Raw genomic sequence first — 26,427 nt, forward strand, 5'->3', positions numbered from 1 at the left:
CCCAGAGTGGTTTGGGTTGAAAGGGACCTTAAAGCTCATCCAGTTCCAACCCCCTGCCACGGGCAGGGACACCTTCCACTAGAGCAGCTTGCTCCAAGCCCCTGTGTCCAACCTGGCCTTGAACACTGCCAGGGATGGGGCAGCCACAGCTTCTCTGGGCACCCTGGGCCAGCGCCTCAGCACCCTCACAGGGAAGAGCTTCTGCCTAAGAGCTCATCTCAGTCTCCCCTCTGGCAGGTTAAAGCCATTCCCCTTGGCCTGTCCCTACAGGCCCCTGTCCCAAGCCCCTCTCCAGGTTTCCTGCAGCCCCTTTAGGCACTGGAGTTGCTCTGAGGTCTCCCCTTCAGGAGCCTTCTCTTCTCTGGCTGACCCAGCCCAGCTCTCTCAGCCTGGCTCCAGAGCAGAGCTGCTCCAGCCCTCGCAGCACCTCCATGGCCTCCTCTGCACTCGCTCAAGCAGTTCATCAGTATTAAAAGGATTCTGATCTTTCAGAATATCCAAAACAACACTCAGATGTTTTTTACATCTCTCAGACCAACACATGCTTCATTTCACTTAGAAGAAAACTGGAAACAAAGAATTCCAGTTTTCTGATCTAGTATTTTCACCTTCCCCTCCTCCCCTCCCCTGCCCAATATTTAACCTGCATTTTCAAAGCCAGCTGAACTGTTTCTTGAAGGCAAGTCACTGTTTTAGAATGCTCTGATTCCTTTCTTACCCTTGCACTTTGTCCAGCAATAAGCTGATCATCTTCAGTCTGAATACTTGTTCTGCTTCGGACATCAAAGTCCTCAGTCTCAAAGTCGGAATCATCCAGCTCTTCAGGAGTCTGAGGAAAAGTAATTCAGTCAGAGTCAAACAAGAGAATTCATGGCTCTAAAAATGAACGAGAATATTGTTTTTCAAGCAAAGAGAATGGAAATCAGTGAAGGTAAAAATCAGTCCATGTTTTTAACAAAAAAGGTAAACAAAGGGAATGTGCCCAGGGTACACTCACGTGTGAATGTACACTGTGAGTACGTATGTTTGAGTACATATGAGTATATATGCTTGAGTGCCCACGTTAAACACTTTGGGATCCCCCAAATTTCACAGCAGGTCCTAAGCACCTGAGATGCGCCAGGTCGCGAATGCACTCAAGGTTTGAAGCACAGAGAAAACGTTCTTGCAAAATGAACAGTATTTCTGCAACTTGGTTAAATGTAAAAGCTTCACTTGAGATGCTGAAACTAAAATTACACACAGCTCTAAGGCCTGGTTCAAACCCACCGCCATCGTCTTTAGTGCAATTATGAATCAAAGCACAGACTAAATTAACAACAGCTAAAATGTATCGGAATTTATTCTTATCCCCCAGGAAAAGCTGAAAATTTTTAGCTAGTAAGGGCCAGCTTTTATGCTGTGGGCTAAACACATCTGACCTAGTTCCTGCTTGCCTGGGATTTATTTTTGCCACTGCCACTCTACAGCTGGCAAACTTTTTATGAAGCTTATCAAGTTTAAACAGCATATTCGTCAAAATACTACATCTTCACTTAGAGTGGCACTTCATGGCAGTTTTACAGAGCTGGGTCAACAAAGACCTCCACTGATAATGCAATACATTGTGATTAACAGGTAAGATGCAAATAAAGTCCCTGCTCTTCATATTTCTTTCCTACCATTTAAATTTTACAAACTTGTTTTGCAACCCAGACATCTTGTGATACAGTTAAAATAGAGATAGGTACACAAAATAGCTGCCAAAAAGCAAAGGTGAGCATGCTGATAATCAGGACCCAGGATATTTCAGCCACCATCTCCTCTCCATGCCTTGTAGAACAGAGTACGCCCACAAAATCATCATAAGGACATATATTTAAGAAATAATGTACATGTATATAAAAGAAGACAGTTCTGCTGCATCTTTAGAAACTGTTTATGATTCCCAAGCCCCCTTCTCTGCCCATCCATCCTAAATCCCAAAAAACCTGGGGTATACAAAGTATAATTCTGCCTTTCAAGCTGTCAAGGGCAAAAACTCCTCTGGGGAAGATAAGGGATTGCCTGGGGAGCAGGGAGGAAAAAGCAACAACCTACAGATACAGATTTTAGTTCTGAGAGTACCCTGCATGAACACAAAAATTAGGTGTCTGAGTGACTTTTCCTTCTGGTGCCTGTAAAGAACAAGAGCCACTGGACAAAGTTTCAAGTGCATCAGCTTGTTTGCTCCAGCCGAGCTCAGCAGAATCCCCCTGGGAGCGTGGTTCCTCTTGTGGGCCAGTTTGAGACAAAGCCCTGGAGAAGCAGTAGCCTGGAGGGCTCTTATCCTAAATCCATCATGCACCTTACAGCCGTTGGAGAGCAAATCCTAGCAATTTAACTTCTTTATAGGTCACTGCTATGTCATCAGCGTGCTGCCGTTAGCTACTGGCAGCAGCACGAAAGCCGCAGCACCCTGACATCAGAGACGCGGCAGCGCAAGGGGCAATGTCAGCACTCCTGGCATCACCACCTCAGCTAATTACTCACAATGCGGAGCTGCCAGCCCTGCCATCATGTCCTGCACAAGGAGGACTTCAGCAGGGGGTGAATCAAATTAGTTTGTCTCCATAGCAGGAAAGCCTTGATATCTTCATCTAATGTTGGTTATCTATAAATCCCGAGCTTAACTTTGACAGAAATTATATGGGGAATTGTCAGCTTCTCTTCTGATTTCCCATCTGATTCTTTGCTTTAAGCAGGAAACATGGAAGATAGTATTGCAGTGGTTACTATAATCATGTATATTCTGGAGCTGCGCTGTCCTTAATTTACTTATCACCAAAAGGTATCTGCCATGGTTACCACTCCGAAAGATGAAGGTGGTGTCTCTGCCACACATTTATTTGAGTCAGAGGAGGACAAGGGAAAAAAGGAAAAAGGAATAAGGCCCCTACATTTGGTTTTGCTGTGTCTGGCTCCTGAGCATTTCTACCAAGCTTCATTCAAGAAATGTGACGCAGGTCAGCCTCAATCAGAACTTCCTTTTCTGCAACCCTTTAATCAACTGCAGGAGCTCTTCTGCATCTTCCCTGCACGCTTCCTACCAGTCTAAGGCTGCCTGGCCTATCAGAAATTAGGACTTGCAAGTCACACTTACTGCGCCTGAAACACACCAGCACAGGAGAGACAAAGCCTCTATGAACTGCTCCCTGTTTACTGAGGTTAGCCCATTAATGAATTACACGCTCTAGGAACCAGAGGCTGAACTCATCTAAACTCGTTTATGACTAACTCGCATTAATTCTCAAAATTTACTTAATAAAGAGCCATCGAGTTTTATTTCTCAGCTCTCAAATGATCAAAAAGCATCTATAGTTATGAATCTACTTGCTGTTGTTAAATCAAAGGTCACTGATTTCAGCACATTAACAAGCAAGGCATTAACATGATATTACAAAGGATGCGTGAAGGGTATTTAGCATCACAACTCTGGCTATCATTGATGCTCAGATCTGTTTAATGAATTTGAATCAAAACGTACTTCTGAAGCACTCCGCAGAGTGATTAGCAGGTTTTAAGACTCTGAATGTTAATATGAGCTAAACGCAAATTTCATGCTGTCTGCTCTCAACAGAACTGATGCCTGTCAGCTCGATAAAGGCATGGAAATGAGTGGAGAAACAGAAAGCTGTTCCAGTAAGTTCTGCTCACCCGGATCATCAGGACAGCTTTCCTGATGTCTCGTATCCCGTCGTATACCAGCCGCGAGGCATCGATGAATTCGTTCTCATCCATGGGCTGAGCAGGGTCTGAACTCAGGGCTTCCACAGCAGCTTCTACTTGCTCAGTAAACCGCGGCATAACTGAAGCAAGAACACCAAAGAGCAGTCAGTGCCCACCCCAGCACCACCTTCTACTATAGGCTCCTGTAGAAGTCATTGTTCCTTGTTGTTAATTATCACTGGAAGCTCTGAAACAGTTCTATTTGAATTCAAAACATTCGTCATAGGAAGACATCAAAACTGCAACTCAGATCTTGGTCCACTGCTTACTCCGCCGCTGTTTGGTCTTTTTCCTTTAGACAGTGAAAAGTTTACCCCCACCTTCTAGTGGACAACAAGAAAACACCCAGAGAAGCAGTCAGAAACTATGGGATAAAATATTAAGCATTTGTTTAATGTACCCTGCAGATGTACATGATTTTTTTTGGGAAAAAACAGCATTACCATCACAAAGCTCAAGTTTAACAAGAGACTGGAAGAGGGCACGTTGCCCTGCTGTACTGCAGTGACTCACTGCACCCTGGGAAGGACATCACAGAACCATTTACAGTCTGTTCGCTTCTTCAGTGTCACCCTTGATTCTTCATCACAGTAATTAAAGCAAAGCCAACAACTAATAGTTGGCGCAGCACTTACTGAAGTAACCGGAATCATTCCTTCCCTTGTGTAGATGTAACCAGCTAGCACACAGGAAACACCCTCATTTATTGCTTGGGTGTGGCAGACTACAAGCTACAATGCTGCTTTAACAGTCATGAGGATATTTCACAAAATTTACCCTAAACTATGACCCAAAATTTATTCTACTGGGCCAGTGCAGTAGATGGAGAGGGCTGGAGCAGCTCTGCTCTGGAGCCAGGCTGAGAGAGCTGGGCTGGGTCAGCCTGGAGAAGAGAAGGCTCCTGAAGGGGAGACCTGAGAGCAGCCCCAGTGCCTAAAGGGGCTGCAGGAAACCTGGAGAGGGGCTTTGGACAAGGGCCTGTAGGGACAGGCCAAGGGGAATGGCTTTAACCTGCCAGAGGGGAGACTGAGATGAGCTCTTAGGCAGAAGCTCTTCCCTGGGAGGGTGCTGAGGCGCTGGCACAGGGTGCCCAGAGAAGCTGTGGCTGCCCCATCCCTGGCAGTGTTCAAGGCCAGGTTGGACACAGGGGCTTGGAGCAAGCTGCTCTAGTGGAAGGTGTCCCTGCCTGTGGCAGGAGGTTGGAACTGGATGAGCCTTAAGGTCCCTTCCAACCCAAACCAGGCTGGAATTCTGTGATTACATGAATGTGGCATAAATCTCTCTGTATCCTGAACACTCACAGAGCCTGGTACAATACTGCAAGATGACTAGCACACCTTTCAAGCCCTAACTCACTGTTTAGGATTCATTTATTGGTGTTTTAGCTTTCTACAGCTCAAGAACAGCAAGCACACTCAGGAAGACCTTGTGCACTGCTGAATTTTAAGCCAGTCAACACAGAAAAATTACATTTCTCATTTTGCAATCAGCTCTGCAAATAACTCACTAATTTTCATTACAGTGCATCAATGGAGTCTTTAACAGATTTCACAGGTACATTAGTATCTGGTTGCCAAGGCACTTGCAAGCAATATGAATTTAGGGATCTTGGAAGTAACCAGCTCTTACCTGTGTTGGACAGTAACTTCGTGGCTTCCAACACCTTCTCAGTGTAGACTCCAGGTTCATAGTTATCCATTTCCGAAGTGACGACATGAATGACTCTAGCAGCACGTCCTCGAATTGCTCCAGCTGTGCGGTCTAAACCATCAACATCTTTTTCTTGGAGAGCAATGACACATTTGTTTACGTCTTCCAAAATATGATTCTCTGGTGGTAAAAGAAGGAGGATTTAGATAGCAATATCTTCTTTTCTGCTGCAGTCATCAGAATGGCAATTTCTCAGTTTGTGACCTGCTCTATAAACCTCCAATGAGATGCTGTAAAGCATTAATTTTTAAGCTTGCCACAACCAGCAAACAGCTGCCCTTCCAAACTAGGTGTCAAAAAGCCATCCACACTTCTTGCCTCTGTTTATCCTTGATTTTACCAACAGAAAAGCTGAGTTCAGCTGAATTCTCCCCTAATGTGTTTCTTCCCATTTCCTCCCCTGGACTGCCAAAGCCCTTATTCCAAATACTTCCAAACCACTCCCTCATCATTCCACATGCACTGGGTGATGAGGCACCCTCCCCTGTGCCACACCTCAGTCACCCAATGCTCTAATAGACTGGGGCACTTGTTGCACGTTTCTAGCTTCCTACATAGTGTTTTCCCACAACCACACACATACCATCAGAGAACATTAAGCTGTTAGCCCTCCCCTCAAATGTAAGACATAACACATGCAGTGATTTACGCAGAAAGCGTTCCAGTGAGAGTACTCATTGCCTCTTGAGAAAACATAGAATAAAGCCAAGACCTCTCTTTGTAATTTACTTTCTGAACACACATTTTCTTTTTGACACAGAGATATTTCCCTCTATCACATCCAAGAAGCTCGCAATGAGTAAAACCCCCCGTGAGATTTCTGCAAATGCTTGGAGAAGTTGGGATCTTGATTCGGGGAAACGTATCCAAAAGGTCTTCCAAACTCGGCTAGAGACCTCTTTAGCACATCAGTACCAGAGTTTTGATCATGCCATCCAACAGCAGCATTTGGGCTTCTTGGTAAGAAACCAACTTGGAAGCATTTCTGCTCTGTCACTTAAAATAGTTTCCAGCGTTACTTACCATTGACTTAATCACGCTGCACTGCCAGTCCGTGCCACTGAAGTGGCTTTTATTCCCTACACAGGTAGTAAAAGAGCCATTTTGCAAGAGTTTGTAGAGCCGAGGAGCACATAGAGTTGAGTGATGGAGGATTTGTATAAACTGGCTGAAAGGATTGCTGCTGCTGGAAGTGTTATGCTTCATTTGCATAAAATTAACAGAGCCAGGTGCAGTATTGCAAGACTTCGGTAAGCAACCTGGGCACAAAATACACTTGTGACATACCTCAGAAGCAACTCAGCCTGAACAAGTTCAGCCGAGGGCAGAATGTGGCCCTGAGAGAGAGAAGCGCAGGTTCATTAGTGATTTGACAAGTCAGCGAGCAGGCAGCCAAGGTACAAGAGCTGCAGCAAGGAGCACACAAGGCTTGGGTATTTAAAGCAAGAGACAGACATCCCTGCAAGGTGCAAGAGTAAAAAGAAATCGGCGTCATGCCAAAACACAGACTGTTTATTGCTTGAATTCCTTAATGAATAAATTAAGCCGCCAACCATTTAAAAGCCTCTTTGGATTATAGGGACTTTAATAAAAGGCATGGACAAAATGAAGATGAATATTTAAACGCCTGCTGATCATTTCATCCCTTCTGCAGACGTGAAGTGGCCAGAAAGACACTTCAAAGGCAAGGTAACTTCCCACGGGGCAAGGACCATCAGGTACATCCACTGTGGTTATACTCTCCAGCTGGATGATAACAAATCAGATCTGACACTGTTCTGTGTGCTTGTACATACGCACACTGCTGCCTGTCCTAGAGGCATGTGAACCCCAAGTGCGGGGCACAAAATGCCATCTGCTGAGGTCGGGACAGCAGAAGAGCCCAGGAGATGCTGACACACGGGTTCACCTCCAGCACCTCTGGGGATGTGGTAATGCTGCATCAAAGCCAACAGCCTTCCCATGGCTGGGCAGAAGAGTCTCACAGCAATGGAATGGAACAGAGAATGTGTTCATGACATGGGGGTTGGAACTGGATGAGCTTTAAGGTCCCTCCCAACCCAAACCATTCTGTGATTCTGTGATAACACAGAAAACAGCAAAGAGATCTTGTTCTGTAAATAAAAAAGGGAAAAAGCTGTGCCCACCCCCACCTAACACCTTCACCTCCACCCACCTCCCCATTAAAGAGATTAAGAAATCCTCTTCCAGACATCACAAGAAGTCTGCAAGGGATCTGGGGGCTACAGGAGAGCAAAACCTAAGTAGTCAAGAGATCAAGCCACAGATGCGCAAATAAAGCTGCTTTTCTGCTGTGTCTCCTACAAAAGGTCTTAGAACAATTTCCATGCTGAAGCTGTTCCCCCCTCTCTTGACAAGAGACACTGGAGGAACCAGGTCAAACAGCAGTGTCAGTAGACATGGTTATGGAGCAAATACTTGAGTGTTCATACACTTGGAAATAAAGGATTCAACTTGTAATGAAGACGGACAATCATCAGGTCCAGTAATATTCATCTGAAGGCTCTTAAGATGAAATAGCTTTACTGTGAAGGACATCTCTTGCATAAACCTCTGTCAGTGGCGGAGGAACAGAAGGTAGCAAATGGAATGATTTTTTTAGGGGGTTTCAAAGGAGATGCAGGTAATTTCGGAACATTGAATTTGACAATTACACGGTGCTATCAGCAACTGCTCTAAAGAACAGAGAAAGTGGGCACACAAACACAGCCCGAGTGCTTAGGGAAGGCACCGATGAGAGGGATAAGAATTACAGAAGGCACAGAAGAGCTTTGAAATGAGGAATAATGGAACAGGCAAAGCCTCTGCAGTCAAGAAAGAGATGACTTAAGTGTAGGCAGAAGTCTGTACATTTACAAACAGCACGAAGAAAGTCAGTGGGGAAAAAACCTTTTTCACCATCATCTATTACAAGCAGGGGCATCAAATGAAGCAAAGAGGCGACACTGCAAGAACGAGGAGGTTCTTCACAGTTCAGCTGTGAACTCCGCACAGGATGATGGAGATGCCAGCGGTTTATAATGGTCACAGGAATAACTAACACAGGCTTAAATGAGAAAAGTCTGTCAGGGACTGTGCAGCAGATAACACCTCTGCTGCTGGAGCTTCCTGAGCTGCAAATCACTCATGGTTGGGAGCTTGTAGGAAAGATCTTTAGGCTACAGGAGTGCTCCATTCATTTCCTATGTCCTGACAATTAGCCACCACAAGACTGTTGTTCTAACTCAACAGGGCCCTTGCGCCATGCCCTCCATAAAATGTGGTATCCTGCAAGCTTATCTGCAGCACTGTGCATATAATATCCATCTTCTGTGACATTCTGCTATTATCTAAACCCAACCTCTGTTTCACCAAGCTTTTACCTGTGGATAATTGATACAATTCTGAAGCATAAGCTGCACAATGAAGCATAACTTCATGATGGACAGCACAACACATTGTGGAAATGTGGTGAGGGTTTTTTAAACACAGACTCACAAGAGCTCTTTTAAATTCTGCTTACATCCCAGTTTGTAACTGATACAAACTGACACAAGCATCCTAATAACCTCAAACAGAACCTGGTATAAATCATACCCATCACGATTTGATCCAGAGAGATGTTTAGACTTTTAGCAGACGAATTGGAGTTGTGGCATTTATATGGAAAACATTTATCAAAGTTCAAACAAACAATATTTAAACCAATATTTATTGCTTTAATATTTTTCGAACATCTCTTCAACAACACAGCACGTACAAAGAACTGCTGGATGCACTTGAGCATCTGCAGGAGTCTCAAACCACAGCACTGTCATGATGCCATGGCAGTGGCAAGCACATGCCTGAGCTGAGCTCACCCCTGAGTCAGCCTGCCACTGCCCCAGAAAAGCAGCATTCCCTGCTTTGTGCCAAGCCCTTGACACAATTCAGAGCAACCCAGCAGTGGGACACCTCAGAAGCACAGTACCCATCTCCTCGAATGACCTAGAAAGGATGCAGACCACTCGGTCTGTCCTGGGTTCAGCAGTAGCAGTCATTTTTCCTCCTTCTTAGTAGCTGTTGCAGCACTGTGTTTTTGACTTTCAGCCTGGGAACAGAGCCGATAACACCGATGTTTAGACTGACCAAGGACTTTGTGAGTCTCATGCTCTGCCAGGGAGGAGGAGAAGCTGGAAGGAAGCAGGGACAAGACACCTGACCCAAACTAGCCAAAGAGGTATTCCATACCACAGCATGTCATGCCCAGGATGTAGAACAGAGAGTTCCCAGAATGGCTAGATCACTGTGGGGTGGGGGTGAGGTACCGGTTGGTGAGCGGTTGTATTCTCTTCCTTGTTATTTCCCTTATCATTATTGTTATTGGTGGAAGCAGTAGTGATTTGTGTTATACCTTAGTTACTAAACTGTTCTTATCTCAAGCTGTGGGAGTTGCATTCTTTCGATTCTCCTCCCCGTCCCTCCAGGAGTGGGCGGAAGAAAGGTGGGAGGGGGGAAGTGGACTTCGTGGTTCTAATTTATGGCCTGGGCTTAAACCACAACACGGTTCCAGTGGCCTGGCCCACAGACTAACAGCTTTTCCTCTCTGAAATATTTTGTACGCTTGTGGGCAAACTCCAAGTGGAGCCGTGAACCTCAGCACACAATTCCCTCTAAATATATTTCCCCAGAAATAGGCTCCTCACAGCTGTGCAATTTCAACTACTGCTGCAGCAATGAGCATGCAGACAGATACAAACAGCCAGGACATTTAACTGCCTAAGAAGTTTATGCTGACTTATTGCAAAGAACAATCGTATTCAGAACCCAGGGAGCCACAATACAATATGTATGATAACACAGGTATCTCGCTGTAGAAACACTTCTTGGGTGGGTTTTTTTCTTTTAAATGACAATAAAAAAAGATGCTTTTTTAATTCAGGACCTTAATTTTTCATCTCCATTTTCTAGCTGTGTGGACCTGCTACTTCTGACTCAACACATCTTCCCACGAAATTTCGCTTTACATCTGGAGTTTTTAGGCCATTTGAGATGCTCGAGCCTGTTTGCACCAGAAAAATTAGACCCTCAGTTGGCAGCGGTAATGTGTGACTGGTATTGCAGACAGAATTCCTGTGGTTGTATCACTGCGTCCTCTGACTAGAGCAGAATTAGAGGATGTGGAAAGAAAAACGTCCCCCTTGTTTCTAGGTCACTGCAGCTAATAGTGGGTCTTTATCAGTGATGCTGATAAAACAGATCATCTTGGCAAGCTCTTTGCCAAATGGAATTATTAATCTATTATAATGATCTAATCTTCTTTAAAAACTTTACTAAAGCTGACATGGTTAAAAATATTGACAGAACATTTCTGTAAGAACAGTTTTATTTTAATTAACTTGTCTGACCATGGTTTGAGATTCATTGTTGTTTATGGAAGAAGAGTTTAAGGTGAATGAGCGATCATCTTTTTCACTAGTGCACAGCTTGAACACAAATGTGCTCTGTTTGCCCCACTGTTACTGGTGAGGTCTGTCTGCAGTAGCTAGGTGGTAATCCGTCACTAGTTCAGCTAAGCAATTCAAAAGCTTGAGACATAAAGTGTTGTCGTTTCATGCCAAGATCTCCTGCTCTATTTTCACACATTGCTCGGGAGAAGATGACACCTATCAGGTGAAGACTCCCGACACCTTCCAAAAACCCGAGAAGACTCCAGAGCACGTGTAGCAACCACCCATTTCCAGGAACAAGCTCAGTTACGAGAAGGATCGTTTCTGAGATCAAACCCCTGGTTACCTGACACAGCCAAGAAGTCATCAATGGAAGTGATGTCATCGACAGCATCCGTCAGCACACGGACTTGCTTCTCCCACTGCTCTTTGAAGAGATCCATGTTCTCCTGAGCCAGCTTGCTTTGGGGTTTAGCAGCCAGAGCCAGTGCAGCATTAATGACCTGTAAAACACCTCTGGATATTTAAAACATACCCTTAACAAAACAATTCGTTTCCATATGTTTATCCAATGAACTCAGCAGCAAACAAAACAAGTTTAATAAGTTTTCAGGAACTTGATGTTTAAACACAAAAGTGGTTTATTCTGTTGTTCTCACATCCAACTCATACTGCTTCACATTTATTATGGTTAGTTACTAGGAGCAAAAACACTTGGCAAGTATTCACAAGAGCTAGCTTCACCTTTCTTTAACAGCTCATGTTAAAAAGGTGTTGCCTTCTGAGTACAGGTTGGGCTGCTAAGTATTTTAGACAGGATGACATTTAGTACACTGGAGGCTGCATTTCCTAAGGTACTTGCCAGAACCTGAGAAAAGAAGGTCAAAAAAGGATTAATCTCACAAAGCCTGAATTAGAAACAATATGCAAATACAAAATTAAAGATAAATTTTGTATTTATCTTCTTTTCCTTATACCTTTACTCTGTACCTTGCCAATAATTGTTATCACAGAATCACAGAGTGGTTTGGGTTGGAAGGGACCTTAAGGCTCATCCAGTTCCAACCCCAGCCACGAGCAGGGACACCTTCCACTAGAGCTGCTTGCTCCAAGCCCCTGTGTCCAACCTGGCCTTGAACACTGCCAGGGATGGGGCAGCCACAGCTTCTCTGGGCACCCTGTGCCAGCGCCTCAGCAACCTCACAGGGAAGAGCTTCTGCCTAAGAGCTCATCTCAGTCTCCCCTCTGGCAGGTTAAAGCCATTCCCCTTGGTCTGTCCCTACAGGCCCTTGTCCAAAGCCCCTCTCCAGGTTTCCTGCAGCCCCTTTAGGCACTGGAGCTGCTCTAAGTCTTCCCTTCAGGAGCCTTCTCTTCTCCAGGCTGAACAAGCCCAATACTAAAGTATGTTGAGATTTCTATTATGTGGCAGAGCCAGACTAGCCAGGGAACAGAAGGAGAGGGGATTATTTGATGCTTTTCCTGAACAACCTCTACTAATTTTCTCCAAACCCTAACACTGTCATTTACACCAGATCCTTGTTTTTCTAAGCAGAACAAAGGCTACACATAGTGCAGGCTAACAAAGCTTACACCGTGCCAACTAATCAGTCTGTTAAGTGACCAAGAAAGCCCCTTTGGGTGTGGCAAGAAAGCACATCTCAAAAGCCTGTTCCTGTTCTTGCTGTGTTGTGCTCCAGCAGAATGACCTGGAAACATGCCAGATGTGAGAATCCATCCACAATCAGACCAACACAACAATCCTAACCTTGTTTTCAAGCACCTGAGAGTTAGAGCTAATTAACTTACAAGTTCAAGGTCTAATTTTTCTTCTCTACTTTAGGACTGTATTAATTTCACAAAGTTGCCAGACAAAACATGCAAGCACCAGATGTTCCTCATTTTCCAAAATCCACTTTCTCTACCTGCTCCATTTAAAAGTGTCACGAAGCACTGAAAAAAATATGTACCTCACTAAACATGGAAATGATGGTGATGTCAAACACATCACGATGGCACTGAATAGATCAGGCAGAAGAGGCTGCTTCTCTCAAGGGATGCTAGAAATTAGCAGTGACTGAGGAAAATCCCCAGCTCTCCATGCTTCCATCCTGCCTCAGGAGATGGAGGCTGCAAGTCTGGGTCACTAATCAAAATAAGCTCGGTGCATTTGATAACACTGACAAATGTGAGAAACAATTTGGTACGAGGGGCAATCTGTTCAGGAAACCTGTGGGATGAAACATGCCCCATTCTTCATAAAGAACGTGGGGTCCTCTGCAGCTTCCCCTCCCTCAGAGCAGCCACTGAAGTCCTACCTTCTTGTGTAGGCGGCTGCACTGATCGGGATTGTCCCCTCAGAAAGAGACCTCCTGCCAGCCATGGTCCATGGCTGCCCTGCTCCCCTCACTCCCACTGCCTGTTAAGATTGTGGTTCTCAAGCCCCTAAAAAAGCTCTGCAACACCCAAGAGATGATGTTTAAACATTTAAAATCAAACAGAAATAGAGGCTTTAGAAAGGGAAACATGTCCTGTGCTCAAGAGCCATAGTTCTTGTATCTAATCACTGCCATTTCCTGCCCCAGTCTGACTGACGTAGTGAATTAACTCTAGATATCCAAAGATTTATATCAAGATGAATCCAAATAGTAAGTGTTCTGGAAACAAAAAGGGTAAACTTGTCAACGCCCCAGAAATCTGCTCTCAGCTTTTTTCCTGCTAGTAACTACTGAGACAGAGAAGATGGTGATACCAAGAGTCAAGACTTTGTCTCCTGCTCTCTTCTAGCTGCCTGGGCTAGTATCAGATATGAAAATGTCCCTTCAGCACTGAGACAGGTCAGCATTAATGCCAGAGAAACATATGGCCTGTGTACCTATGTGATGTATGTCTGGACAGCAGCATCTGTCTGAACAATTAATCTCTGTCAGCAGCACATACCCAATCCCAGATGCCCACGTTAAGCAACTCTTCACACATAATGGAAGAGCTGTCATAGATAGAGGGCTCAGCAAGTGCTCAAGAAACTCAAACAGGGCATCACCACCAAATCCAAAAGCAGGAGGCACAAGCTGCACCATCGTCGTCCCACCAGGCAGCTTAGCCAAGTGAAAAAAGGGCATTTTTTATATGTTACAACAGCAAAAATGCACGGCCAAGGCAAATGTATTCTTACGAAATAGCCAAGCAAAGCAAGAGTGTAAGATCTCCCTTACACACAGACATGTTTGGCATTTGGAAAGCACCCAGCAGCACTAGAGATGACGACAACCTGGTGGGGAAATCAAAGGCTATCAAGTGTCACTGCAGAGCAAAAGACTAACCTAGCTCAAGAAACCCATACAGGAACATGTGTGCTCAGGAGGAAATCCAAGACAGCAGGTTCAGCTCCACAGTCCTTTATTGTAGCACATACTCTATCTCCATGTGCAAAGTGATCACAATATTCAGGTTTAGCAGGGGTGCTAAAACCCTTCACTCCATGTACAGCTCAGTATTTACATGGGTGAGTTATCCCAGACATGTCTCACACGTCTCCTTGAAGGAATGTCCCAGGGATTACTGACAAAACCCTCCAAATTATCTGTTTGAGTAAATACACTCACATACGATGCCTTGTACTCACTAAAGAGTGAGGAGTGCATCTTCAGGCAGATGCTTAGATAGACAAGGGAAAAGGACAGGGATGAGGGATGCTGGATCTCTGCTGTGCTCTGGGGAGACCCCCCCTGCAGTCCTGATCCAGCTCTGGGGCAGCAGCACAAGAGGGACGTGGAGCTGTTGGAGCAAGGCCAGAGGAGGCCACGGAGATGCTGCGAGGGCTGGAGCAGCTCTGATCTGGAGCCAGGCTGAGAGAGCTGGGCTGGGTCAGCCTGGAGAAGAGAAGGCTCCTGAAGGGGAGACCTTAGAGCAGCTCCAGTGCCTAAAGGGGACTAAAATGACCTCCCACTTTGGGTAGGGGGAAGGGACTGATTAAAGTACACTATTGCTTTTCCAAAAAACATGAAATCTTAAGCAATTAATATGAGTAATTTACAGGAAGGAGATACATATATGTCAAATAATAGGAAGAACAAGTCCAGACTACCTGCAATGTAGCCAATTCCATGTAAAAACATTTGGTACTTTCAAGGAAATATTCTGCATTTCAGAGCTTCTCAAGATGCTGCCAGAGCACTGTGATCACAGTGACTCACTGAAGTTGTACAAAGAAAAGAATCAAACAGGGACATTTTGAGACTATCCAGAAGGAAATGAAGCATGGCAAGAAAGCACACTATTTTTATCAGTGCTTTGTTTCATGTAGCAATTGCAATGTTCAACTCAGACAGCCCAGTGCTCAACAAGGTGGTCCCACCAGGGAGTTACTTGGAGCAGCTCACCTCCACCTCCCAGCTTCCTGCCCCAGCAGCCAGGACTTGGCAACACAGGCCCTGAGATGGGAGAGACTTATGAGTTCAAAAGACCTGCAATGGATGTCTCAAATCCTCTTCTCCTGTCTTTCATGGGCAGAAACTGCTTGGTGGGGGTTTCATTTTAATTATTATTATTTAATTCTGTTCCATTTTCTCTATTGAAACTAAAGATGGCAGACTGAATTCATGTATTTATACCTTTGCAGAACAACAAAAAGTGACTTCAAAAGCCCTCTTAAAAAATACACTACTCCAGGACAGAAAACACGGTAACCTCAGCTATACTTGGGGGTAAATTCAAGCCACTGGGTCACCCAGAATTCATGTTTTCAGGCTTAATTTAGGATGGTTTCCAGGCTCACCTTTATAGCACCCCATCTAAGAACTGACAGAGGCTAGGAGAAAGGTCAAACACCTGGTGCTGGTTCTACAAACAATGGTTTTGAACACTTGGCTGGCATGGCTGAAGGACGAACATTACTTGGGAGAAGAAAACTACCACCAATTTATGTTGCACTGCAATTCCTAGCTCTTGTGCCTTCAGATAGTCTCAGTGCACACAGTGTCTGTAAGCCACACAACTCTCCATTTCAACGGCTATGAGCTTCTTGGGTTTTGACTCAGCCTTTCAGATGGGGATCCAAGCACACTGCAGGATCAAGTTTGCCTCGAGAAGAAGATCTAAGAGCAAAGGCAGAAGCAGTGATCTCAGGTTTGCCATTGTGAGCAACCTCAGTACGAGGCTAAGTGAAAGAATGCGCTCCTTCAACCTGCCAAAACTAGTACTGCACCCCCAGAGCTTGAGCAGCAGTTGAGGGAGGGGATCCTGCCCCTCTGCTGTGCTCTGGGCAGACCCCCCCTGCAGTTCTGATCCAGCTCTGGGGCAGCAGCACAAGAGGGACGTGGAGCTGTTGGAGCGAGTGCAGAGGAGGTCACAGAGATGCTGTGAGGGCTGGAGCAGCTCTGCTCTGGAGCCAGGCTGAGAGAGCTGGGCTGGGTCAGCCTGGAGAAGAGAAGGCTCCTGAAGGGGAGACCTTAGAGCAGCTCCAGTGCCTAAAGGGGCTGCAGGAAACCTGGAGAGGGGCTTGGGACAAGGGCCTAGTGATAAGATGTGGCTTGGAACTAGATGATCTTTAAGGCTCCTTCCACCTCAAAGCGTTCTAGGATTTTATGACCATGCAGCGCCCCTCATTCTCTCCTGTGGTATAGATGGCTAGTGGTAAGGTAGAAGCAAAAGCATGATTCCCTAATCACAGCTTTCTAAATGGTCAACAAATGACTTCATGACCTCACCCCCAAAGCTGCCACAGCAGCTGAGCCCAGCCAGGACCATCCCCTTGCCCAGGCTGGACTGTAACACCCCTGTGTTTCTGTATTGAAGAAAGCATAGCTTGCCTACTGGTAGTTTGTAAGAAGCTGCTTATGATTTAATTTTACATATGCCAGATGTCAAAGTTACCTCCAGCATTCACCCTAGTCATGTCCCCTTTCCTGCTCATAATTGCATTTTTGCTCTGAGTAGAAAAAAAGTTTCACAAGCAGAACATTTAAGTCATTCCCAGTTACATCCAACCCCAGGTCTGCATCCCCATCTCTACTTGGTGCTAACCCTCTGTGTAGCTCAATACAGCAAAAAGCACTCTGCGCACTCTGATGAGCTGAATGCCTGGAAGCAAAGCATACAGAAGACTGTTTTACATTTTCCCTAGCTATAATGGCAGCGACCAGCAAGTAAGTGTATGGAGGCTGATGCACCAAATGAAGAATGCAGAATTTGCTTTCATTTCCCATACTTTGTTTCAATGTATGAACAGTACTTTGAGCACTTTCCTGCAAACTATGCACAGGTATCTCTGCAGAGATATTTATGCTTCTTGTTACAGTGCTACAATAACCCACAGATACACATTCTATTGAAATAAAATGACCTTTTCCAGTTTAGCATATATTAGTGTCAATGTATTTATTGTTTGCTTATTGTGACTAGATAATTATCACCTCCCCGTCTATGGAAAAAGCATTTTTACTTGTAGCTGAGGACTGATACTGTAGTCCCAGTCAATATAAAAGCTGCAAGAATTTTGGTGCCATTTGTTTTGGTGTCTGTTTGTGCTGCTTCACTTTGCATTTCACTGACTTCAAGTGCTGAAGCTTTGGGGGTTTCAAGGACTCTATGTCTTTCCTAGAAGCTGTTCTGCTACTGCACTCCACAGATCACACTGTGCCTGTGATGAAAACGTTGGGTCCTTATGCACTAACACACCTCCTTCTACAGAATTGAATCCCTTTCTCCTATCTTTGCTTCTTTTCATGCATCTGTAAGTGCCCAAGTTTCTAATACAGTTTCTTGGATGCCCACTCCTGTGCTGGCTCTTCACAGCAAGCCTGCATGACGGGCTTGTCCAGCCTAGAGAAGGCTCCTTAAGGGGAGACCTTGTAACAGTCTTCCAATACCTAAAGGGGACTGGCAAGAAACCTGGAGAGGGGCTTTGGACAAGGGCCTGTAGGGACAGGCCAAGGGGAATGGCTTTAACCTGCCAGAGGGGAGACTGAGATGAGCTCTTAGGCAGAAGCTCTTCCCTGTGAGGGTGCTGAGGCGCTGGCACAGGGTGCCCAGAGAAGCTGTGGCTGCCCCATCCCTGGCAGTGTTCAAGGCCAGGTTGGACACAGGGGCTTGGAGCAAGCTGCTCTAGTGGAAGGTGTCCCTGCCCGTGGCAGGGGTTGGAACTGGATGAGCTTTAAGCTCCCTTCCAACCCAAACCAGGCTGGGATTTTATGATATAAAACTACAGTCCAAGTGTTAAGTTTTTAATGTATTTCTACCCAATGCCAATAAAATGCTTCAAGCACCTGTAATTAAACAGTCTGGAGACAGATCTGCTAGTTAGTGCATTCAAAAAATCTGACAGCCGTTCAAAGAGAAGAAAAAAGGGGAAAACTGTTCAGTGTGAAGTCTTCACTGCAAGAGAAATGAGATTATCTCCTTCTCCAGAAGCCACCAGGGAACTGGCAGTAATTGGGGACTCAAGCTGGAGAGCAAGCCTGACAGTCACGTTTGAGTCTGGTTGACTTGAGGAGGTTGACTGGAGGTTTTGTTTCTCTAGCATGCTGCAACTTCTAAACAAAAGGCTTTGTGCTATATGGAACCTCTACATGGGATTCCTTCTGCTGTGGTATTCTGTCTGTCTGTGTCAGTAGGTGTGATCAGCATATGTAACCATCTGCCTCATCAGAAATCTATAAGCAGCAAATTGCTTTTCAAGCATTTCAAAATTGGAATGCAAGGATGTGGAACAGCAATTATTAATATAAGATGTTAATATGAGAAGAGTCAATTTATTTTTATATTTTAAAAATGTAATTTAATCCAAGAATTATCTGGAGTCTGTTTAATGGGCAACACTCACTTGACTGTGCAGGGGCCGCTGAGCTATGCCAAACATGCTGTTTGTGCTAAGGTTGATATAGAGGGAGCAGGGAAAGGACAGGCAGAGATGTTGCCTGGTGCCCTCAAGACGTTTCTAAGGAGGATGAGCTATTTGGGTGGAGAAGAAAGGCAACCAGCACTGGCTCAAGGTTACCCTGCTTCACGGATGGGAGAACAGGTCCTGTGTATCCACACCAGGGAAGTGCACATCTACCTGCTTCTGAAGCCCACTTCCCAGAAGATGCTCATTCTCGAGGGCAACGGGCTCCAGCATTTACTGGCAGAAGCAAACACCCAACCTGATGGAAATTCTAATCCAACGGTATTTTCTAGAACTCTCAGCCTGCCTGCAGTGTGGTTAAAAGTCTGTAGATGAACTTCATGGAGGCTTTAAGGAACACACAAGTCAACGTATCACTGGTTAAAGCAGCTGCAAGTGACAGCAGACTGTCACATCAAAAGGCTGGAGCAATACTCTTTCCTTTCAAGACCTGTACTGGGGCATTTTCACTGTTGCTTTCTAAACACCTACAGCTTGTATGATCAGACACACTCCTATGGTTAAGCTCCCAGACATCTTTAATGCAAAATGCTGTTACAAAACAGCTTTTGCAGGCTCCCAAAGCAAGTATTTCTTGGAAGCAGAACTCGCAGTTACAAGCGAGGATCCAGGTTTTCAAGTGGAGATAAACAAAATCTTTTGCTAATTTACCATTGGCAAGCTCTGTGTTTAGCAAGGAGGCAAAGAAAACTTCCCCCAGCGCTCTGCTAGGCAAATGGAACCACAGGCAACTGTTCCAAGCATTTCACAGCAGTACTTTTCCACTTCCATTATGAAAGACATCTAAGCATTTTTTGTTTTAAACATTTAACCAGAGTGATGGAGGGCTTTTGTCCTTCATCTTAACCCACCACAGACTGGCCTGTTTCCACACCACCTAACAAGGCATGAAGCTGCAGGGCTGCAGGTAACTCCTATGAGATGCTGGACGAAGTTGGTTCACTCTGATACACAGACATTCAGCAATGCATGTCTTCAAAGAATTCATAGAATCAGAGAATGGTTTGGGTTGGAAAGGACCTTAATTAAACTCATCCAGTTCCAATCCCCTGCCATGGGCAGGGACACCTCACACTACTCCAATTCAGACAGGGTTGCAAGTCAGGGCTTCATGAAAAGCACCAGTGACAGCTCTAATGCCACCTTATTCCTCCTCTGTAAACCCAGACTAACACAAGTCACCCAGCTGGCTACTACAGAGCAAGCACAGCTCTTCCTAACAGTTCTTTCTGCATGATCGAAAGGGGAGCTTGAAATATTATATTAAGTCTTAATTTCTGTGTTAAGTGTCTGGGAACTCACAAACAGGAAGGATGATGCTGCTCTTGAGGAAGAGCCAATTTACAGTAATGGCCACACTACCCAAATGTAACTCCTTGCTTTTGTACAGACTTCCCAGATAAAAAGTTTTCCACATCTTTTTCCTTGAAGGGTTAGATTTTAAACCTGAGAGTGTGTGAAGATGATACTGGCAATGACTGGCTTCTTGTTTAAACCAAGCCTTCCCCAACCCATTTGAAGCGCTGCCTGTTCCTTACTCCCGCTGCTGGCTCAAAAAGGCAAGTTACAACCAGGGACTGAGTAACTGCCTTGAAATACAGCTTTTATAATTAACTCAACAGCTTCATTTCTGCAGAAATCATTCTTTAGCCAGGAGTTTCCCACTCCCAGACTGGCCTCTACTCAGCTAAGCTATTTAAGAGGGACTCAAGTGCATTAAATTTCAGTTTCATCCTTTCAACCACAGCAATACCTTGAATTAAATTTCATACATCGCATTTCTGTGTGGTATTGATATAGTCACTTGAGTTTCAGAGACTATTGTAATTACTGATTGACTTGACTCATTCTGAATCCAGCATCTTCCTGGAAAAATACCAATTTAAGCCAAAAAAACCCCAAAGCATATAATGTTGGGTTTAATCTCTATTTCATGCCTAATTCACATGGTTATTCAGCACAGGCACCTAAAAGGATTCAGGAAGCAGCTGTTGAATCTCATCAGGAATAAACTGCAAAATAGACAGATAATTGTCTGAAAAGGAAAACAAAATCCCACTATGTTTCCTATCTGGAAGCATTTAGAGATTGTACAGAGTAACCCAAGTTTGGGAACAGTCAGTATCGCGGTTGAGGATGACAGCATGCTGAGTCGCTTATCCTGTATTGTTAGGAAGAAACCCAGATGCCATTTGTAAAACAGTTCAGACAAGTGCCCCTAATTATCTCTCAGGATTCACAACATATTTAAATACTCTTGGGGCATTAAAGAATCAACCAGAGAACATGTAATGTAATATAAAAGCCCTCTTTCAAGGGCTATGAACATCTATAGTGTCATTTACTAATCTCTTGGTGACGACCCTGAAATTAAGGCAAGACTGTGCAGTGCATCTGAACTGCAGCTTGGAAGCTCAGATATGTGACCTTTGTAAAGCCACAACCCATCAGTTATAGCCCTCGTCCATTTATAGATACTCAAAGCTTCCAATGTGTGTTAACTGTATTATTCATAATCCCTGAAGTCAGAGGTTAAAAATTGCACTTCAGCAGATGTGACTAGATCTTGGTGACTGCTGAATAGAGTTTGTTCATTATTTCATGTCGACTATCACGCTGTTTGTTTTTTAAAGGAGTGGGTTTAAATAAATAGGCAGTTGTTGGAAAAGCAAAGCAAGAAGAGTAGGAAATACACACAACTTCAGCAATAGGGAGGGAAAAACACCCCCACAGACTTGGACAACTACCAGAAGCATTGAAATTCAAAGAAAACCTAACTTTCTTAAGATGCTTATTTTCAAAAGCATCAGCATTTGTTTGGAATAACATGCAGCAAACACCCATATTCCTGAAGATAACCAAAAGAAATCATTATATCCAGGCTATTTAGTTACGTTAGGAAAAGCAAGCCCTTACACGAGATAAGATGCATTTTTAAAAGCTTTTTCTTCCACATGCTTTGCTCCAACTGTAAAAATTGACCTTTGGTTTTAACAAGCCATAGACACCACTTGCCCCAGGGGTGGGAAGCAAAGACCTGCACAGCCAGCCAAGGCATGGGCAGGAGTGGGAACCACAGAAGTCTACCCAAGGCATCCTAGATGGTATTGAATGTTTTATGTTTGGGTGCCTATCTTTACCTATTGAATAGGTGAGTAGTGCTACTGAATAGCACTGACTTACAAGTAAAAGAAAACGTAAACCAGATCTGTTCTTCACACTGTGTTCACCTATTCCCTCAGAACTCCCTTCCTGCTGAGGCAGATACCAGTGAACATTCCTCTCTTCCTTTTGACTAGTTTTCCCAACATATACAGGAAAACCTGAACAAATTCCAAATAATCCTGAGACAATTCACCTTATTTTCCTAAAATGCCATTCAACCAGTTTTTCTGAGTATGTACTTTCCATTAGCTCCTTGTTACCAAACCCAGCTTATTTCTGTGGCTTAGATCTGAATTTCCTGTTGCTTTAAAAAATGCAAATTACAAGAACTGAAAGTGCACTGTAGTCTTCAGGGGTTCAGCCAAGTATCTAGTTGTTGACATTTAAAACATCAGGGCTGTCAAAATGCAAGAGGATAGTCTAATGCTTACATAAACTCAATTTCCTTGTTTCCATTAAGAAGTTACTAATTAAAAGGTAGTCTCAGTCAGGTTTGAGCTCTTCACACATACCCAGCTTCCTACTCTATTGAGAAGATTTTTTTTGTGGCATATTTATATTCTACTCAGGCAAAAAATAATATATCTATAATTCATCTTACAGCCTGCACAGGAGCAGTGGTAGCGTCTTCACAAGACATCCTCCTGCAGCATGAAAGTGCACCCTAAACCACTGAAGCTTTACTGGTTTACTGTCTTGCAGGCTGCTAGAATACCCCAGCCAAATGAAATCAGAGTTCTTGTGTAAAAAAGACCCCATTCATATCACTAATTACTGTTACGTATTTTAAAGTTTCTAAGTCTTGAATCTACTACCCCTGCATCTCACTCGCTACATAGCAGCTCCAGGTGCCTAAAGGAGACTGACAAGAAACCTGGAGAGGGACTTTGGACAAGGGCCTGTAGGAACAGGCCAAGGCGAATGGCTTTAACCTGCCAGAGGGGAGACTGAGATGAGCTCTTAGGCAGAAGCTCTTCCCTGTGAGGGTGCTGAGGCGCTGGCCCAGGGTGCCCAGAGAAGCTGTGGCTGCCCCATCCCTGGCAGTGTTCAAGGCCAGGTTGGCCTTGGAGCAAGCTGCTCTAGTGGAAGGTGTCCCTGCCTGTGGCAGCAGGTTGGAACTACATCATAGAATGGTATCACAGATCATCATATCATATCATCATAGATGAGCTTTAAGGTTTCTTCCAACCCAAACCACTCTAGGATTCTACATATTAAGGAAAAAGTCAAGTTCTGCAGCAAATCCACAGAGCCACAAAGAGATCAAAACATGTACTAAGCAGGCCCAGTGCCCAACTTATCAGGGTATGTCTTCAGTTCTTATGCTCTTCATTACCTGAGGACACAGGGCTTCAAGCTGGCTGGCTGACATGCGAACCAGTTTCACACCTTCTTCATTGTTCGAGATGGAACAGGCCAAGTTGGCAACCTGTGTTAGAGGTGGGAGAAAACAAAACACAACTGTTAGAATTGGGGTTTATTCCCTTGGTAGGAAACTTTTTACTTGTCTCCAACAGCGATCAGTAACTCATCATGAAATACAAAGCATCCACACTCATTCAGTTCTAACCAATTTGGAAAGTGCTAATGACATCTGTTCCTTCTCTAGCCATGAAATCATAACACATCCGATCATAAAATCATAGTCATTCAAACAGGACAAAGAGATCCTTGTTACCAATGGTCAAGTTCTCTCCAATAAATTGTACAAGAGCAACTGCAGCACCTCAAGTGATAGTTACACAGCCCATTCCACCCGAGTGAGACAGCAGCAACCACACAATTAAAAAAACTCAATCCAGGTCCCATGAATCTGAGGATTAAATATTCTTATGTCTGTAGGCACAGGGATGCTCCCTTTTCCTTGGAATGTTTCTATATCCTACTGTGTGTCATCCCAAAAGCACTCGGAGGCGCACCAAGCAATTGGCCTATGGAAGCGTGGTGGTGTCGCAAAACTCAAGCTGTTTTGCTGGTGCTGCACAGAGCAAATCTCTGCAGCAGGATATGGGTATTTGAATGCTTGAGGTACTTCTTATCTAGCAGAGACTGCTGCATCAGGCAAGGGTCCCTCTAGAAAGCCATTTATGCTGTGATTCATCGAATAAAACCATTTCCTGGTACAGGCGATCGTGAAGATCCATCTACAAGTCTTCAGAATAAGAATAACATCTTGTGGTGCTAAAAACTTCACTCGAAAACCTTGACCTGCTGCACAGCAGCATCCTTAACTAGGTCATCTTGAACAGAGATGGCCTTCCATAAACACCTGCCTTAAGAGCACAGACGAAGGGGACAGCACAGAATTTTTTGGTAATTGAAGGTATTCCTCCTATCAGAGCTACTCTCAGGGGAAGGAAGTCTGAAGTAAGTTACATTTCCTAGTTGACAGGTGAATGACAAGCATGTTATTCTGAGCCATTTGAACACAGAAAGCTGTAAAAATAGCACAAAGTGAACCGAGATGAACGCTGAGTACTGTCCTTTCAGAGAGAGCAACCTGCAACCCTCCTCAGTAAATGCTGTAGAAGCATCATCACAAGCCAGCAGACTCTCAGTTAACACCAGTGAACCAGATTTCTCCATATATACTTTTCTCTATAAGCTGGGGAAATTCCATTCTCCCTTTAATTAAACTACCCTCTGCATTCATATCCAAGTCATTCTGAAGTAGTATCTGCAGCTACATCAGATGCTTTTCCCCCTCCAAAGCCATTCCCTTATAATGAGGTTCCCACACAGAATACATTACTGTCCCACAAACCATCAACCACATGCCAATATACTTGAACAGCAGTTTTCATCAATTCCACTATCAGTCTGGGGACCAAAAAGCAAACTCCCATTGCAGAGCACACAGTCTCTTTCTCCCTCTGGTTCCAAATCCAGTTACAAAGGATGAAGCCAGTGTACTGTCAAGAAGAGAGGTATGTTTTCAGCACTGAACAACCGAGTAAACAGATGCAACAGCATATATTTGGATGCAAGCAAACTGAAGTTGAAAGAAAGACTATGCAGCATCAACAACACAGAAATCTCTGCCACTTTCAGGAATATTGAGTCCTACTCCTCAACTTTCTTTTCCACCAGACTTTGTGGACAAGACCTACACACTAAGAGGTGGAGTCGCAGCAAGCCCTGAGTGTAGGGCTGGGCGGTGCAGCTCACACCCCCTTATAGCCAAGGCTTTCTTCTCCCTCCTGTCGCCACGTCTGCTGCCGGCTCCAGCTCAGCTCCTCTCCGCAGCACACCACCAAACAGCTGTGCTCTCTAGAGAGCCCCAGTAGAAAGGGATCTTACTCTGCACAAAGACTTTTTTTCCCCTGTAGATCTGCCATGTCTTAAATCTCTAGTTCACAGTGAGCTATAGTACATTATCCTTTTGTTTAAAGGCTCAAAAAATCAAAAGACAGTAAGATGTCATGATTTAAAAGTCAAATAAAGACTTTCCTGTTGTTTTAAGCACAGGTCATATTTTTGGGAAACACCCATTTGCCAGTATTTTTTATGGTCCATATTTCCACGTCATTTCTACCCCCGCAGCAGCAGTTACAATCTCTAGGAGCGAGGAGAACACAAAGCTCTATTGAGTAGGGGCTGAATAAAAGCGACATTGAAGCACCACAAAATCAGCCTCTCCGAGATCTGGAGATGTTGTGCTCTCTCTCAAGCCAAGTGTGATGAATCAAGCGCAGAGAAACCCCGCTCTGTCTGAATACAGAGAGGCAAAGAAGTTTATAATGGAGTGTCCCCACCGCGGCACAATGAAATTTCGCTTTTTTGCACAGTCATTTTTGAACTGTCATTTTTCTTCTCAATACCCCACTAATGGCAATTCTCCTTTAGAAACTGCCCGACTGGGGCTGCCAACCCTCATGAAAGAAGCGTGTGTGCTTCCCTGACTGAGGGTCTTTGGCAGTTTAAGACAACCCAACTGTTGGCCGCTACCTCCCATCCTACTGCTGCATCTCCAAAGCTCAACACTTCATTTCAGCATGCTTGTCCAAAAGAAAGCTATTCGCTTTGGGGGATTAGCTGCCCTGCCAGATTAGCACGCAAACTTCCCGGCAAACTGTGTGCTGAACATCAGAGCAAAGCAGGGCTCTGGGAGCAGCAGAGATGACTTCAGAGTGCTGCAGACACGGCTGTAAATTCACCGCAACGCGTTTACTGTGCCCATGGGAAGGCTCTGCTGAGCTACTGGAAAACACTCACAAACCTCTTCAGATGGGAAATGTAAGAAGGGCTATGTCAACTAATTAATCAAGTTGTAAATGGCATTACAATGAGGTATTCCAAATTGCCATTAATTATCAGGTGCCCTACAGCATGGATTCTAAAACTGCATGCACCAGCTAAGGTGGATGGTTCTATGAGTAAGAAATTCACTATTAAATGCATGATAAAGAACCCATCATCATTAACTCCTGGGTGATAGCTGACAAACAGCTTCAAGCTCCCTGTCTGTAGAGAGGA

General features: G+C 44.5%; 1 protein-coding gene across 3 annotated transcripts in view; it reads right to left on the bottom strand.

The window, feature by feature from the left end:
* CTNNA1 (catenin alpha 1) overlaps positions 1–26,427 on the bottom strand; it is a 123,427-nt gene that overhangs the window by 11,817 nt on the left and 85,183 nt on the right. For all 3 annotated transcript variants that reach the window (XM_080626818.1, XM_080626817.1, XM_080626819.1), the window contains 5 exons: positions 23,288–23,380; positions 11,233–11,389; positions 5,377–5,577; positions 3,676–3,827; positions 719–829 (listed from right to left, as the gene is read on the bottom strand). In XM_080626818.1, the coding sequence (XP_080482944.1) occupies positions 719–829; positions 3,676–3,827; positions 5,377–5,577; positions 11,233–11,389; positions 23,288–23,380 (714 nt within the window). The remainder of the gene's footprint in view (positions 1–718; positions 830–3,675; positions 3,828–5,376; positions 5,578–11,232; positions 11,390–23,287; positions 23,381–26,427) is intronic.

This window comes from Psittacula echo (genome assembly GCF_963264785.1).
Source record: "Psittacula echo genome assembly, chromosome: 11".
In the NCBI taxonomy this organism is placed as follows: Eukaryota; Metazoa; Chordata; class Aves; order Psittaciformes; family Psittacidae; genus Psittacula; species Psittacula echo.